The following is a 13,556-nucleotide window of genomic DNA, read 5'->3' as shown; positions in this document are numbered from 1 at the left end:
CCTTTGCTCTACTGTAATAATAGCAAAAAATTGTTTATCAGGTCAAACTTTTTTTTTGTAAATTTCGGCTATTTTACTCAGCGAAGTGCGAAGGGTCACTGTAAACCCTAGCAATCGGACAAGAATGGAGCTCATGTATGGTTAAATATTCTAAGGGACAGCGAACAAAGCAGAAAAATCGACATCCACCTTCAAAGAGATTGTCGTATTTGTAGTCAGCGTATCCTCGTTGAATTGTGTCGAATTATGGAAACCCTTAGGCAAAATATGGGTTATTTTTCCAAACATTGGAAATTGAAAACAGCACTCTCTGACTCGAGAACAGGAAAAGAACAGATAGACCCCAACTTCGATTACTGTCTCAAAATATTTATCTGGACCTCGATCCCAAGTTGAAACCCGTGAAATTGGGCGCGCGAAAACGCATTCGAGCATCGTTTGCATAGTTCCATCTATGCATCCGCATGATGTTTAACTGGATCTGGAAGCAGGATATGAAATTGTCCCTTTTAGTAGCAACAGTGCACGGATGTTTGTTCCGATCACTATATTTTTTTGATCAAGGAAATCGGGATTTTGCTTGGGCCTAGAGCGTGAGCCTAACTGCGCTTTAGTTGGGTGGCGGATTCACTTTTCTTCCTCTTAAAAAGAACATTCCTATTTAATATTTGCACATAGTTGACCTTGGAGTATTATCATTCAGAAATTCTCAGTGAGAGTGAAGGGTATGACGATCTTCTGATCAGTTTCTTTTAAGGAACCTAGAGTTTTTGCGTTATGTTGCATTTGTGTGCAGCAACCAAAGTTAGAGGTGTCCGGGATGGAATATGCCAATAAAATGAAGCCCTTCGTGTCCGTATACATGCATGTTCTTATTTATTAATCGAAATAAGCGGAACTATTGGCATTCTGCTTTAACGATTCCTGGTTTTCAATTCGTTCATGTTGCCTTAAAAATGATGGTTAAGAACGTGCTGGGATCACTGTAGATACGGAGCTTCTGAGCGTAATACTTCTCGATTATGTGAGTAAACATCTTCTAGCAAAAAGATAGCTTGTTTATCTTTTTGCTAAGAACTAAGCAGCTTTGATTTCTGGACCACCATTGTGTTTCATTCAATTTGTTTAGAACTGACTCAATCGAATGGGATGGTAGATTTGAGGAAAAAACACGTTGAGGATCTATAATAAGTATTCTCTGAGCGTTTTTAAGCAGTTCTTTTTTTTCCAGAGATTCGATTCTTGTGCTTCCGAATGCAACTTCTTACATCGATGGAGTGGTGCAACGTTGGAACAAATGCGAGAGGATCTGCACTGCTTATCAGATACGGTATCTCTTTTACTATTAACATTAACAACGATTAATTAGTAGTACTATTTATTTTCAATGCATATAGTGAAAACGACCTGAAAATAGATTCAGTTCGTAAAAGTTGTTCAGCTGATGACGGTTGTGATCGCGTTGGGACCCTTGCATGCTTCACTCATTTCTGTTCTGGACTCATTTCTGCAGTTCGAGCCACGCGCAATCGCGCCGCTTTTAGCCGCTTACGCAACCCTGAGAGCTTCGCTTTGACCCGACCTTACTGGGGAATGATGTTGAACACTAAATTAGTGCTATCAACTCCTTTTCATAATGCTACCGTAACTTTGGCCTTCAATTATCTGGGTAGGTCCGAAATTAACATTAAAACTCGTTTCTGATTAAAGGTATTTAACGGTTTTAATGTTTGTCAGTTTTGGACTCAGCAGACAAACGGTTATGCATCTACTTGTGACGAAGAATCCCCATGTTTTGTTTCATATTCTATTTTTTATTGTCATGTAATAAAAATGAAAAACTACTGTTCTAAAAGAGGAATTATTGGGTTTTTTATGTCTAGTTTTGAGAAATACGAATAACTGGTGCATATGGGGACATGAAAAAACCTTTTGTTTGTGTTTTTTTTCTCTGTAATTTTTGAATAGATGAACGGATTTTGTTGAAGTCAAATACAAATTCAAATATTTAAGATGTCAGGGTATGGATTCCCAAACTTCGAGAATTCTCTATTCGAATAATTCGAATAAAGAATGTCGAATGATTAAAGTCTTTAAATAACGCAAATGAAATCGCGAAGGAACAAAAAAAAAACATCAGATATTGGAAACATAAGTAAATACGGAACTATTGGCAGAATATCGATTTGTTCCTGTCACAGCCTGACATCACCATAGGCTCCATCAACTTGTTCATCGCCGACACCTGCTCCCAAAATTCCTTCATACTTCTCGTCGATAATCTAGTTAGGTAAGGATACAGGAGACTATCGACACCCGGGCGAACGTAAGAAGGAAAAGCAAGACTAGTCGGATAAAGAATTGTGCAATGGTACGACTGAGGCAAGCGATCGTAACGGTTGTTTCTGTGGATACCACGAAAAAGATCGCTCATTATGAGAGAATCGACTTCGTACCGTGGATCTGCGGAGCCAGTTCCCTTTTGACACCGATTGGGCCCGTCGTTCGCAAAGGAACATGTGGGCTGAGGAGCAAATCTGGAAGTCAGCGACGCGAAGAAAGTTATTTTCCGTGGCAGCGGTTGAATGTCCGTTTGGTTCACGGTTCGACGTCAAGGACCAAATATGAACAGCGAGGGATGAAGAAGGACTATCCTTCATCAGTGAGTACTGAGAGCTTTTTTGCAGTTGGAGTCAGAACCGTTCTTCGTATTCATGAAATACTCGACATGTACGTATGCTAAAATATTCCGGAAGATAGTACTCTACGATATGTCTGTCGTATGTTGTATGTCCAACACTTGATTATGGTAACACATTTCGAGGACGTGCAGAAGTGAAGGTTCTCTTCATGTTTTTAAGGGATGGTGAATCCGTTTCCTTGGCAAAAAGTTGGTTGGTTCTTTGGGTTTTTTCACGTACATTTTTTTAAGAGCCAAAACGTGTGTAAAAATGTGTGTATTTGGTATTTGAGTCTTTAATCATATCGTTTTAGAGCATTTCCTTAATCATTGCGGCTAAAACAACTCGATTCTTTGCACTTTCACCTCACTCGTTATTATAAGCTTTATTAACACAAACTCAGAACGAGGCAAATTACGCGCATTTAACGATAACGAATGTCGTAATGGTGCGCTTTTCAAATTGTGCGCAAGTCAATCAGATAGTGGGGTTATTCATCTTGTAGGTTGTTCCACGTCTTATTCTTTAAAGTTTAGGACCAACTTGTTCATTTCTATCTGGTCTTCCATTATCGCTTCTATTTACATCGTAGTTCAAAGTGCGAAGTATGAAGTATAATGAAACTTAAGGACTCAAGGAGGAATAATCTGCTGCTGAAATCCCTCCTTTTATCAGTTTAGCAGGGGAAGCAGAAAAAGCTTGACGTCAGGCATCGTTTACGTAGCTTTACTAGCTAAGTACCTGTGCGTTCATCCAGGATATCGCGATAGTTGGACCCTTGAGAATGAAAAATAAGATGCGTGAAATAAGTGATAATCATTTTGCGAGTGTCCCACCTGAGGAACTCTTGGAATAGTCCGCGATTCTATTTTAATACGTATGTAGTACACAAAGTATACAATATATTGTAGTAGTATTTTTCAATGTATTGTTTATTTGCGTTAAAATAAATAATGAAATTAATGATGAAATAATGTTTAGGCATCTGGGCTAGGGTGGTTGCGCAAAAAAAGTCTTCATCGTTTCAAAGAAGCTCCACTCCAAAGCTGAGACACAAACCTTTTCGCATTTGAACACTATCTTCCAGTCTTGATTGTAATTTTAAAGCATTCGATAACTGTGAAGACTATAGTTGTATTGGCACAACTTAAAAGTTCGAATCTCTTCTTAAACATGGTGTCCTTAAAGGCATCACCCCACGAATCTTTTATGTGGTAAAGTCTTCATCTCTATCCTGTTAGGAAAGTGCATCATCTTTAAAGTCATCTTCACGAATCTGGGGATACGTATGGGAGTATCGTATCGGGAGGGAGAGGAGAGGGGGTGATTCCGTCCATTCCCTCCTAATTGCCGTAAAAAAACGGTTCGGAAAATGCGGCACCGCACAAGGCTGGCGCGCTCCAGTCGAACTCCCTATAGAAAATAGTGCGTCAGAACGCCTGAAGCCGTATCTTCCAGGCCGTTTTTTACGGCTATTAGGAAGAAATGGACGGAATCACCTCCCTCTCCATAGTCTCCCATCCCGTATACGAATACTCCACCTGAAATTCGTACCACCTCAGATTCGTGGAGTGATGCCTTTAAAGTCATGATGCACTTTTGACCGCTCACAGGAAAAGAGCGAAACAAGATAGAAATATGAAGACTTCTACCAAATAAAAGGAAAACACGTTCCTTACCTATTCAGCGCAGTTCGTGTGGCCTCCATTTATTACCCTACACATATCTAAACGTTACTCAGGTTCTTCCCACACATAGCTAAGGACGTCTGGTGTAACAGAGTGAATAACATCTGTGATTCTCTATTTTAAATGATTAATGTTGTTCAAACCTAGAGCTCTCTCCGTACCGTCCACATCCCCACTGGCTTGGGCGATGGCTGATCCGTTGCTGAAGTTCATGGTGTTCCGTTATAACCTATGTACGCACGTAAAGCGCATCTTGGACTGTTTTCCTTTTATTAAATGACTTGGACGGTTTTCCTTTTATTTGGTGAACATTTTACATTTCTATCTTGTTTTTTTGCTTTCTGTGACCGGTTTAAAGTGCACCATAACCTTACGATTACCCTGTATGTTTTTTTTTATTCGATCAGTAATCGAATAAGAAGCGTCGAGGATGTGCCGACTAAACTTTGTTCACTATTAACGATATTTTCTCTAAAGCACTTGTATAGGGAGGAAATCTGCTAAAATCGAAAAGTCTTCTCTCATTAAAAAAATCACTCTCATTGTCGTTATTTTTTCTTTTTCAATTATTCGTTTCTTTTTTTTTTGTTTTTTGTCGTTGCAACACGTAAGCTTTCATTTTCGGAAATGGTCTCAGCCATGAACTAATTTGAAAGATGAATCACGTAATAGTACATGCATAGCAAGTACGTGGTGCTGAATTGGTTATCTCGAAACAGAGACAACGTCATTTGCAGTAATCGCAATCCTTCACGGCCGTTTTGGACCCACGCGCGCGCAACAATTACATTTTTGATAGTCTGCACTCGTACGTGCACTCGCGACATTGCCCATTTAACTGAATGGAGGATTTGCTAGGGGCTTGAAAAGTTTACGAAATCATGGCCAGGATCAGGGCTTCGTTTAGCTTTTTTCATGTACGAAAAACTAAAAGCCGACTAGTGATTATAGCTAATTTATGATCATTATAGCTGACGCTTGGAAGCTGCAGTTTGAAGCTGAGGCAAAAATTTGCAGAATGAAAGCATCCTGAAATAGATAAAATATTCGTGACCAAGCGACGAGTTTTCCAAACTTTTCCCGAAAACATTTCAAAATGAGATTTTTTGAATACTCTTGGATGAATTTTTGAATGAAAGTCATACATGTTGTTTGTGCAAAGATGATGTTTTGTATATATTAGTACTCATAATTCCGCCACCAGTGGTAAGGGTAAAGTGTAGAATAAGCCTTTCTTTTTGCTCAAAAAATTTCTATTGTCAATCATTTGTCCAGCTGAAGACTGAAGCGCGAAAATTCATTGGTCTTCTTATACTTTCACAAACGTTCTGAGCTGCGCAGGCAAAAATGTCAAAAAGTTTTGTTTTAAAGAAGGTAGATTTGTTTTGTAGTCTTTCACGTTACCGTCGGTTTCCACATGGAGTTTGATTTTGACTGTAGCAATTTGCCTGTGGCTGTAGTTCTTGAGCCTTAATCAATTATTGAACATCTATTTTACGTTGAGCTTTGATGTTTCATATTTTGTGGATACAATTTGTCATTTCTTCTGTAGTGTGTTGATATTTTAGTTGGTATAATTGCTTAAGCCATTTGCTTAATTGCACAATGTTTCCGCACTTCTTTTATTTTCTGAACATCGTCGTTCATCATTTCAACATCCAGTATCCTCAATTGTATTTCAATTATTATAACTCAGGAAAAGATTTATTAGGCCTTTTTCTCGGAATATGATCATAAGTCTTGCCACGGAGGATTAAAAACTGCGTTTGGGAGAGTTTTCGGGGTCAGGGTCTCTTCACTAGTGTGTACCGAACAGGACTTAGTTCCAAGTAATCACGTGCAACTAGACCAACAATCCAAAGAATTCGAAGCAATAGAAGCGCAACATGGAGCTATCCGCTGTCCGCACAACGTCTGCTAAGACGTGTCAGACAAAACGACTTGCGCACCATCTCAAAACGAGAATAAACATTGGGTTAAAGCATTAGGAACTTTTGTTGATAACTTGCTCGAAAATAATGATCGCAGAGATTTTCCCAATAATTTCAGAGCGACCAAGTCATGTCTTCGCAGACCTTGTGTGCTGATGACTCTGTCTGCTACTGATATTTCAGACTTCTGCATGTATGGGAAGAATTTTCCTTGTGGCACTTGCAAACAATTTCCGAGTCTCCTACGTGCTGATGGAGAGATCATAAATTTCCCAAGCAGCTGCCTTTGAAGACGCCGTATCACGAAATTGAAGTGGTACGAAACTCCAGCGAAAACGTCGATTCCGGGTTGTAGATTACGGAAACCAGTTTGGCTCCGCTCACCTTCCCCCAGTAGAAAAAGGGCGTAGAAGACGGCGTTCTTTACAGTTACATCGCGCCAGCCTTGTATACGCCCTGTGTCCACGAGCAAACCGTCGAAGATTAACGAGGTTTACTCACCAGTCTATTTAAGTAAAACCTATGAATAGGCTGCTGAGGAGACTGAGGCGTGTACGAAGGTTCGCGTTTCCAGGTACCTGGAACTAAAGCTATACAACGCATTGTTTTTTTTAGAACGATTAGGGGGGAATAGAGCCGGTCCACTCTTTTCGATTAATGATTTGCGTTGGTTTCTTATGGTGTCCTTCAGTAGATGCTTATTACTTGCGAAATTTTAAAACAAGCACCGCTTTCAATATGCAAACTTTCAAAGGAAGGAGTACTAAATGGAATTACATCCATTGTGATGTAGCTACAGTGCAGCATTGTAGTAGGTCCTCTTTCTGTTTAGGTTCTAGTTTAATTTTTCATGAGACGGAAATAAAATGTATAATGATTTACACATTCACGAGTCACAGTTCAGAGAGCCTATTAGAATAAAACGATATGACACATGTTTGCATGTTCGAAGCATTCTTTTTAACGAAGATAGCGTCAACATCCTGAAGAAGTTATTGTGGATACCTGTGAAACGACAGGTGGTCCTTACTCCACATATTAGCTCTTTGCTTGATAGTCCATTTGAGCGGTATGTGTACGTAGACTATCACAAACTACGTCGGAAAAAGCGAACAGCCTTTTTACCGGATCTGACTGAAAAATGATCACCTGTTCATATGCGGTCAGCAAGGAATTTTCCTTGCAAATTGCTTCTAGAAAGCAGTGCAGTTAATTGAGTAAACTGTACTGATCTCTTGCAGAAATTCCTCCAGTCGTCGCCAGTAAACGAGTCGCAGACGAGGGCGCTGGCATTACTGGTCGTATTGGCTGCACGTGACGTGTACAACGGAAAGTTGTGTGGTGACGCATCTTGTTCGTGGTTCAGCAAAGATTCACCTGCAGACGTCATGATGCAGTTCGAGCGAAATTTGCCACTAGATGAGGTATGTTCTGGTTCTTTGTCTGGATACCATCGCTGTCTATCTTAAGTATCTGATTATTTTAGACATGCTGGAGACTGTTAGGTAGTTGTTGCGACGTATCTGTCGAAGTTTTGGACTTTTCCACTCAACGAACCGAAACGATCCGATTCGGTGTCGCACCGAAATGCATCACATGGCTCCGAGTTTCACAGTCGTCAGCACCTCAGCCACTGTTCTACGTACCAGATGACTAATGTGTTCATTAGTTGCCATCGTCTACCCCTGTATTGCTCATATCCTATGACATTTCGCATCCGTTATGTGACGTCACGCTGTCACCAGCCTGACGTGTCGTCGCCATTAAGCCGGGTAAATATTATACGATACGCTTTATTAGGTTAACCCTAGCATCTGATCATCCGATTGTATTATGATGCTAATGGATCGAAAAAGTGGAAAATACTAGCATTTTTTGCAAATAATTGAATGCCGACAACCCTCATTAGTTTAGGTTAAAATGCAATTCTGACGTTCATCAGAAGGCTTGCGAGGGGCCAAAGGCAAAGTAGGTGAGGATTCTCGTGTCTGCTGTTGGGAAATTGTACCAGGGATTCTTGAAGCACTGGCGAGAAACAGGGATTGAAGTTTCCATATTAGTTCCGAAATGGGTTGCATCTAAGCAATTTTCTGACAAACTGCGCTGCGATCAAATTGGTCGGAAGGAGCTCTGCTTTGCAACGTTTATGGTTGGTACTGCGTTTACTGCATAATATGGACTACCTACAGCAGACAACGAATCCTCGCTAAGTTTTCACCATGACTTGTTGCACGAAATAATGTACTTGTTGTCATTATACTTGATGAAAGCTGCACTTTTTTCTTTCATTTTTTTTTTCCTATTCTGATTTTTGTACATTTCCCAGTGTTCTTTGCCTTAGCTAGTTTTCTAGAGACTCCGGTAATCTCCGTAGAGATATTTCCTATCCGCGAACCTTTCCCGAACATGCATGTATTTTAAAAAATGCGGTTAGAAAACGCTCATCTTGAGTTGTTATTAAAGATTACTATAAATTTGATACTGTTTGATCATTTTCCATCACATAAATTCAACTGAAGAATACTTAGTCCTGCGACCACAGAAGGCTAGAGAGGTTGTATTTTATTTAACACACCAGATTATATCACAGGACCAGATTCTAGCACAGCAATGCGTCGTTGATATTTGGGTTCGCATACTCACGTTGGCCCTTTGTCACGATTGAAAGAAGATTCTACCTCGGTGGTTTCGTTCATCAATCGAAGTTATTTAGTTGTAAAGTAATGGTGAAACAGCTTTTACACCTTTAGATCGACAGAATAGAGAAATTTCTGGAAGCTTCTCACATTCAAGAGATACTGCTGTATGTGTTCTTCTACAAGCCACATTTTTAGAGGGTTTTTGGGCAAGACTCTATTGAATCTATTAAATTCATAGTTTATTTCGCATAAGCTGTTGATTTGCGTTCTGCTTTTGTATGATGCTAGATGATACCAAAATTAGTAGATGATTATTAGCCACAAAGATTAGATAGGGCCTCTTCATATATGTGCCTTCTTCTTTTACTCAGACCTTAAGCGCTCAGGTAAAGTTGGGTGAGCGTAGTGAAGAAGAAATAAAAGCTTTTTATGTTTTCACGCGAACTAAAAACTCCAAATTTAAGATTTTTGGTATTTCGTCGTATTTGCTAATACACCGCGTTCGGGGCGTGATCTGCAACTATCGCTGCAAAATGCGAAACACCTACGAACCATATGTTTTTAAGTACATAGATTAGGAGTAACTGAGTGATTATCTATGCAAAGTCACTCAAAGCATTTTCCACTCACAGGACTAACAGAAACCGCACAGACTTAAACAGGCGCAAAGTTAGAGCAAGTAGTATACGTAAAACATCGAAAATGTCTCGAATTCCATTAAACGCTACCGTACTCGTTTATGAATCCATGTCGTTTTTCTTCCATAAACAAGACGCGAACAGAGTTCGAAGTGACAAACTTTCGTCGAGGTTTCTATATTCGAACAGGCTGCCTTGGCTATTTGTAACAAGAAAGGAAAGAGACGTATGATAAGTCTCCTACGAGCTAAATGTTTTAAATGAAGATTTGACGTTACAAAAATCCTAAAAATGCTTTTAGCTAGAAAGGCGATACGAGAATTCTAGTCGGAACTTTGCCAATCATCAAAAAATGACTACTCTCCGGATAGCAAATCGTTAGTAAATATGTAGTCAGACCTGCAGTTGACTCGGTCACTGATCATTGTTCAGTCGTTTTTTTTAGCCTGAGATTCGAGAGCAGTTAGAGCGGACCAGCTCCAATCAGGGGAAGCAGGATTTTCACTCCTTCGTCCACTTCAAAATTACGAAATTATAAGAAACGAGAGCACGCAGATCAAAACTGGATCAGATGCACGAGAAGAAGAGAAAAGAACGAAGAACCGCACCTGGAAGATGAATAAATCAATGTTTCGGAATTTCTAGTAGTGTATACGTGAATTTCAACACATAAAACCAAAATGGATGGGTATAGCACAGTCGACAAGAGGTTCTGCTGTGTCTGCTCAATCGATCGATGGTTCGGAATCGCTTTAGTGCCAACCAAGCCTTTCATCCCTCCGGGCTCGATAACTTAGTACCGATCGTGTCTGGGAAGGAGATAAGAACACTGACTTGATTCATCAACTACTTACCCAAGCGGACTATAAACGATAAACGATGATAAACGCCGGACACCTTTTCCTTTAGATTTTAATGCTACAAACGTTCATATTTTATAAATATTTAATTCATTTTTTTCTACTTAACTTCTAGGTATTGGGAAAACGGAGGAAGGCTGCGAGTGGGAAATTATATTCTTATAGGAAAATCATCTACGACGCACGGAGAAGCGAACTACTTAACATCAACTATAATCCGGGTTATTAAGGATTATTTAAGACCACACACTTTTTTACGCAGGAGCAGAAATCGGCATTTTCAGGGAATTTTCGCCTTCCTGTCTTTAATAAAACGGTACTTTGATTTAAAAAAATTCAAAATGCTCAGATAAAAGACCGAAGGAAATTCTTAAGTGCATAGTTTACCGTTTTCAGTTAGTCTTAGTCTCCGCCCTCTGCGCCAAAAACCCATCAGTATTACCAACTGCTACTCACCAACATCAGCGGCTGATGAATTCGAATTGGATCCGCAACGAAAAAAAAATCCGCAACGAAAAGTCCTTCTACAAAATCGTTGTCGGAGACTTCAACGCAAAACTAGGAAAGGCCACAGAAGGGGAATACAGGATTGGAAGATTTGGACTAGGGGACCGGAATGAAAATGGCAATCGTCTCGCCGAGCTGTTGTCTGTTGCCGAGCCGCTCGCCTCTTTCATGGGAACTCTCTTTTCATGAAAAAAGATCATCGTCGGTGGACATGGGAATCGCCCAAAGGCGCGACTCGTGCGGAGATCGACCACATACTCACCAACCGAAGGTGGTGTCTACTTGACGTCTCAGTAGTACCATCTTTTTGTGGTGGTTCTGATCACCGTTTCCTTCGTGCAAAAAAACGACTTAGCCACACGATGGTTAATAACATCTGCTATCGGCAACGACGGAGAAAAGAAGTCGTCTACGACGATTGTGTACTCGAGGACTCCTTGTCCCAAGGTGACTGGCACATCGAGGAGGACCCAAACGTGCACTACGAGATGCTGCTCGGAGGATTACGAGCCTGTACTGAGCATGCCTCGAGGCCGCGCACGATAAACTTGGATCGAATTTCGAAGACAAATAAGGCATTGTTGGAAAGAAGAAGGGCTTTGAGGCTTGATCCGAATGCATCGCACATTGAGCGGTTAGTAGCAAACACTAGCTGCAGAAAAGCAGGAGGATCTTTTGAAATACAGGCAGAAGAATATTCTGGAAGCAGCACAAAGAAGAACGAGTCTAAAGAAGTGCCGCAGGGACCTCCGCGAATATAATATTCCGCTAGCAACCTTGCTGAGCGAAGACAGGACTCGCACGTCTTTTCGTCGTGAGATGGAAATCATTACGGAGAGCTTCTACTCGAACCTTTTCCGTTCATCAACTCCTGTGTCAAGCCCAATCATCCCCACTGGCGAAGCTCCACCATGGATTCTCCCTTCGGAAGTAGGAGTCGCTGTCAAGAGCATGAAATCTGGCACAGCCCCCGGACCTGATTTTATATCAGCAGACTTTCTTCGGGCTGGTGGCCATCCGCTTCATGTAATCTTAGCAGCGCACATGACATCCTACCTTCAGAAAGAAAGGATCCCAGACCAGTGGAAGACCTCGTGAACCGTTCTTATCCACAAGAAAGGTAACCGAGAGGACCTTCGAAACTACCGTCTGATATGCTTGCTGAGGGTGTTACACAAAGTATTCACTAGGATCATTCTCACGCGCATATCTAGAACGCTGGATGAAGTCCAGCCTCAAGAACAAACTGGATTCCGCCAATGGTTCAGCTGCTTGGACCAGACCGTGTCGAGGGTAATAGAGGTTTGCGGGGATTCCATCTGCCCCTTGTTCTAACCTTCGTCGACTATGAGAAAGCCTTTGACAGCGTAGAAACGAATGCAATACTGTCAGCGCTGGTCGATCAAGGTGTGAACGCGTCGTATGTGAGGACATTAGCCAACTGTTACGGTCGATGCACGACTAGGATACAGCTTTTCCAACTGACGGACCAAGATCTTCGTGCCCATCTGTTCGACTCGACAGTTCTTCCAGCGCTCTGCGTTACACAGCGAAGACGTGGGCAGACACCGCTGCCACGTCTAGGAAGCTACTTACTATCCATAAAGCCCTTGAGAGATGCCTTCTGAAGTTTAACCGGCGCACACAACACCTAGCCGGTCTCCGCAGCTCCGAGTTAAGAGGATTGTCCCGTCTTTGCGACCCAGCGGAATATGTATCGAAAGAAAACATAGGTGGGCCGGTCACATCATGAGAAGAATCGACGATAGATGGACTAAAGGAACGCTAGAGTGGATCCCAAGAGACGCTAAACGCCCTCGAGGGAGACCGCCAACGAGATGGGGTGACGTGATCGCTACACGGATGGACCAGCTGAGAGCTCAGCTGGATACGGCTCAAGGACCTCGTCAACGTCACTCACGAAACTTGAGAACATCTTGGATGACAATGGCGAGGGAAAGAAACGAGTGCAAGAGATTCTGGGGCCCGCACGTCCAGCGAAGACGAGTCATCTAAGTAAGTATCTAAGTAAGTTAGTCTCTTAAAGCCTATATAAAAAATTCAAAGAACGCAATCGTAAAGTTTTTAACTTTTCTCACCTAAAATTCAGTAGAATTTTGGGCTCCTACATAGAATATGAAATATTAACCTTCTTCTACAAAATGGTGAAAAATCACAGAAGTTGTTAACATTCGTCCAAACCTGAGAATGTTCTTACATAGCATATTTGGTAATAAGATGTTATTAAGATCAAGTGTAAATGAAAACTATTTATTTTATTTTATATTTAACTATTTTCTACTGAGTCATCAATCGTTTACATGCAGTTCTAGGTTTTTTTTTTGAAAAAGCTTCTATCCAGTGAAGATCGAACCACTGAGGTCCCACTCTCGTGCTCATCTTCTTCTTCTTAATTTTTTTCTTTAAGATTATGTGTCACTATAGAATTCCACTCTTATCCCTCCTTTTCCTTCCTTCCTTCTCTTTTCTTTTCTTTTCCCTTACGATGTTACCCGAATTATTCAGCGCCAGTCTTGAAAATGCAATGCGTTAGTCAGACTAAAATACCACCTGAGTTGATGGCCGTCAAAGACACAAATTTCGCTTCGCTG

The 13,556-nt window shown here is 41.1% G+C and overlaps 5 protein-coding genes across 8 annotated transcripts in view; all 5 read left to right on the top strand.

Moving 5' to 3' along the window:
- Positions 1–7,957, top strand: part of RB195_015579 (uncharacterized protein) — a gene marked incomplete at both ends in the record, with an annotated part of 69,112 nt that extends 61,155 nt beyond the window's left edge. For all 3 annotated transcript variants that reach the window (XM_064206357.1, XM_064206358.1, XM_064206354.1), the window contains 3 exons: positions 1,232–1,330; positions 7,542–7,724; positions 7,787–7,957. In XM_064206357.1, the coding sequence (XP_064062235.1) occupies positions 1,232–1,330; positions 7,542–7,724; positions 7,787–7,957 (453 nt within the window). The remainder of the gene's footprint in view (positions 1–1,231; positions 1,331–7,541; positions 7,725–7,786) is intronic.
- Positions 7,958–11,129: 3,172 nt separating this feature from the next.
- RB195_015578 (uncharacterized protein) lies at positions 11,130–12,042 on the top strand (the record flags this gene model as incomplete). 2 transcript variants are annotated; one of them, XM_064206353.1, is made up of 2 exons in its annotated part: positions 11,307–11,578; positions 11,631–12,042. In XM_064206353.1, the coding sequence occupies 2 exons, from the start codon at positions 11,307–11,309 to the stop codon at positions 12,040–12,042; spliced, it is 684 nt and encodes a 227-aa protein (XP_064062232.1). The 2 variants fall into 2 exon arrangements, with proteins under 2 accessions (XP_064062234.1, XP_064062232.1); XM_064206352.1 differs by having other exon boundaries at positions 11,130–11,705.
- On the top strand, positions 11,764–12,042 carry RB195_015577 (uncharacterized protein; the record flags this gene model as incomplete). The annotated part of the gene is made up of 1 exon (XM_064206351.1): positions 11,764–12,042. The coding sequence occupies one exon, from the start codon at positions 11,764–11,766 to the stop codon at positions 12,040–12,042; it is 279 nt and encodes a 92-aa protein (XP_064062233.1).
- A 161-nt stretch (positions 12,043–12,203) lies between these two features.
- RB195_015576 (uncharacterized protein) lies at positions 12,204–12,572 on the top strand (the record flags this gene model as incomplete). Its single annotated transcript, XM_064206350.1, has 1 exon — positions 12,204–12,572. The coding sequence occupies one exon, from the start codon at positions 12,204–12,206 to the stop codon at positions 12,570–12,572; it is 369 nt and encodes a 122-aa protein (XP_064062231.1).
- Positions 12,573–12,693: 121 nt separating this feature from the next.
- Positions 12,694–12,960, top strand: RB195_015575 (uncharacterized protein; the record flags this gene model as incomplete). Its single annotated transcript, XM_064206349.1, has 1 exon — positions 12,694–12,960. One exon carries the CDS (start codon positions 12,694–12,696, stop codon positions 12,958–12,960), a length of 267 nt encoding a protein of 88 aa, XP_064062230.1.
- Positions 12,961–13,556: the final 596 nt, after the last annotated feature.

This window comes from Necator americanus, chromosome V (assembly GCF_031761385.1).
Source record: "Necator americanus strain Aroian chromosome V, whole genome shotgun sequence".
Lineage (NCBI taxonomy): Eukaryota > Metazoa > Nematoda > Chromadorea > Rhabditida > Ancylostomatidae > Necator > Necator americanus.
This window is presented reverse-complemented; position numbering and strand designations above follow the sequence as displayed.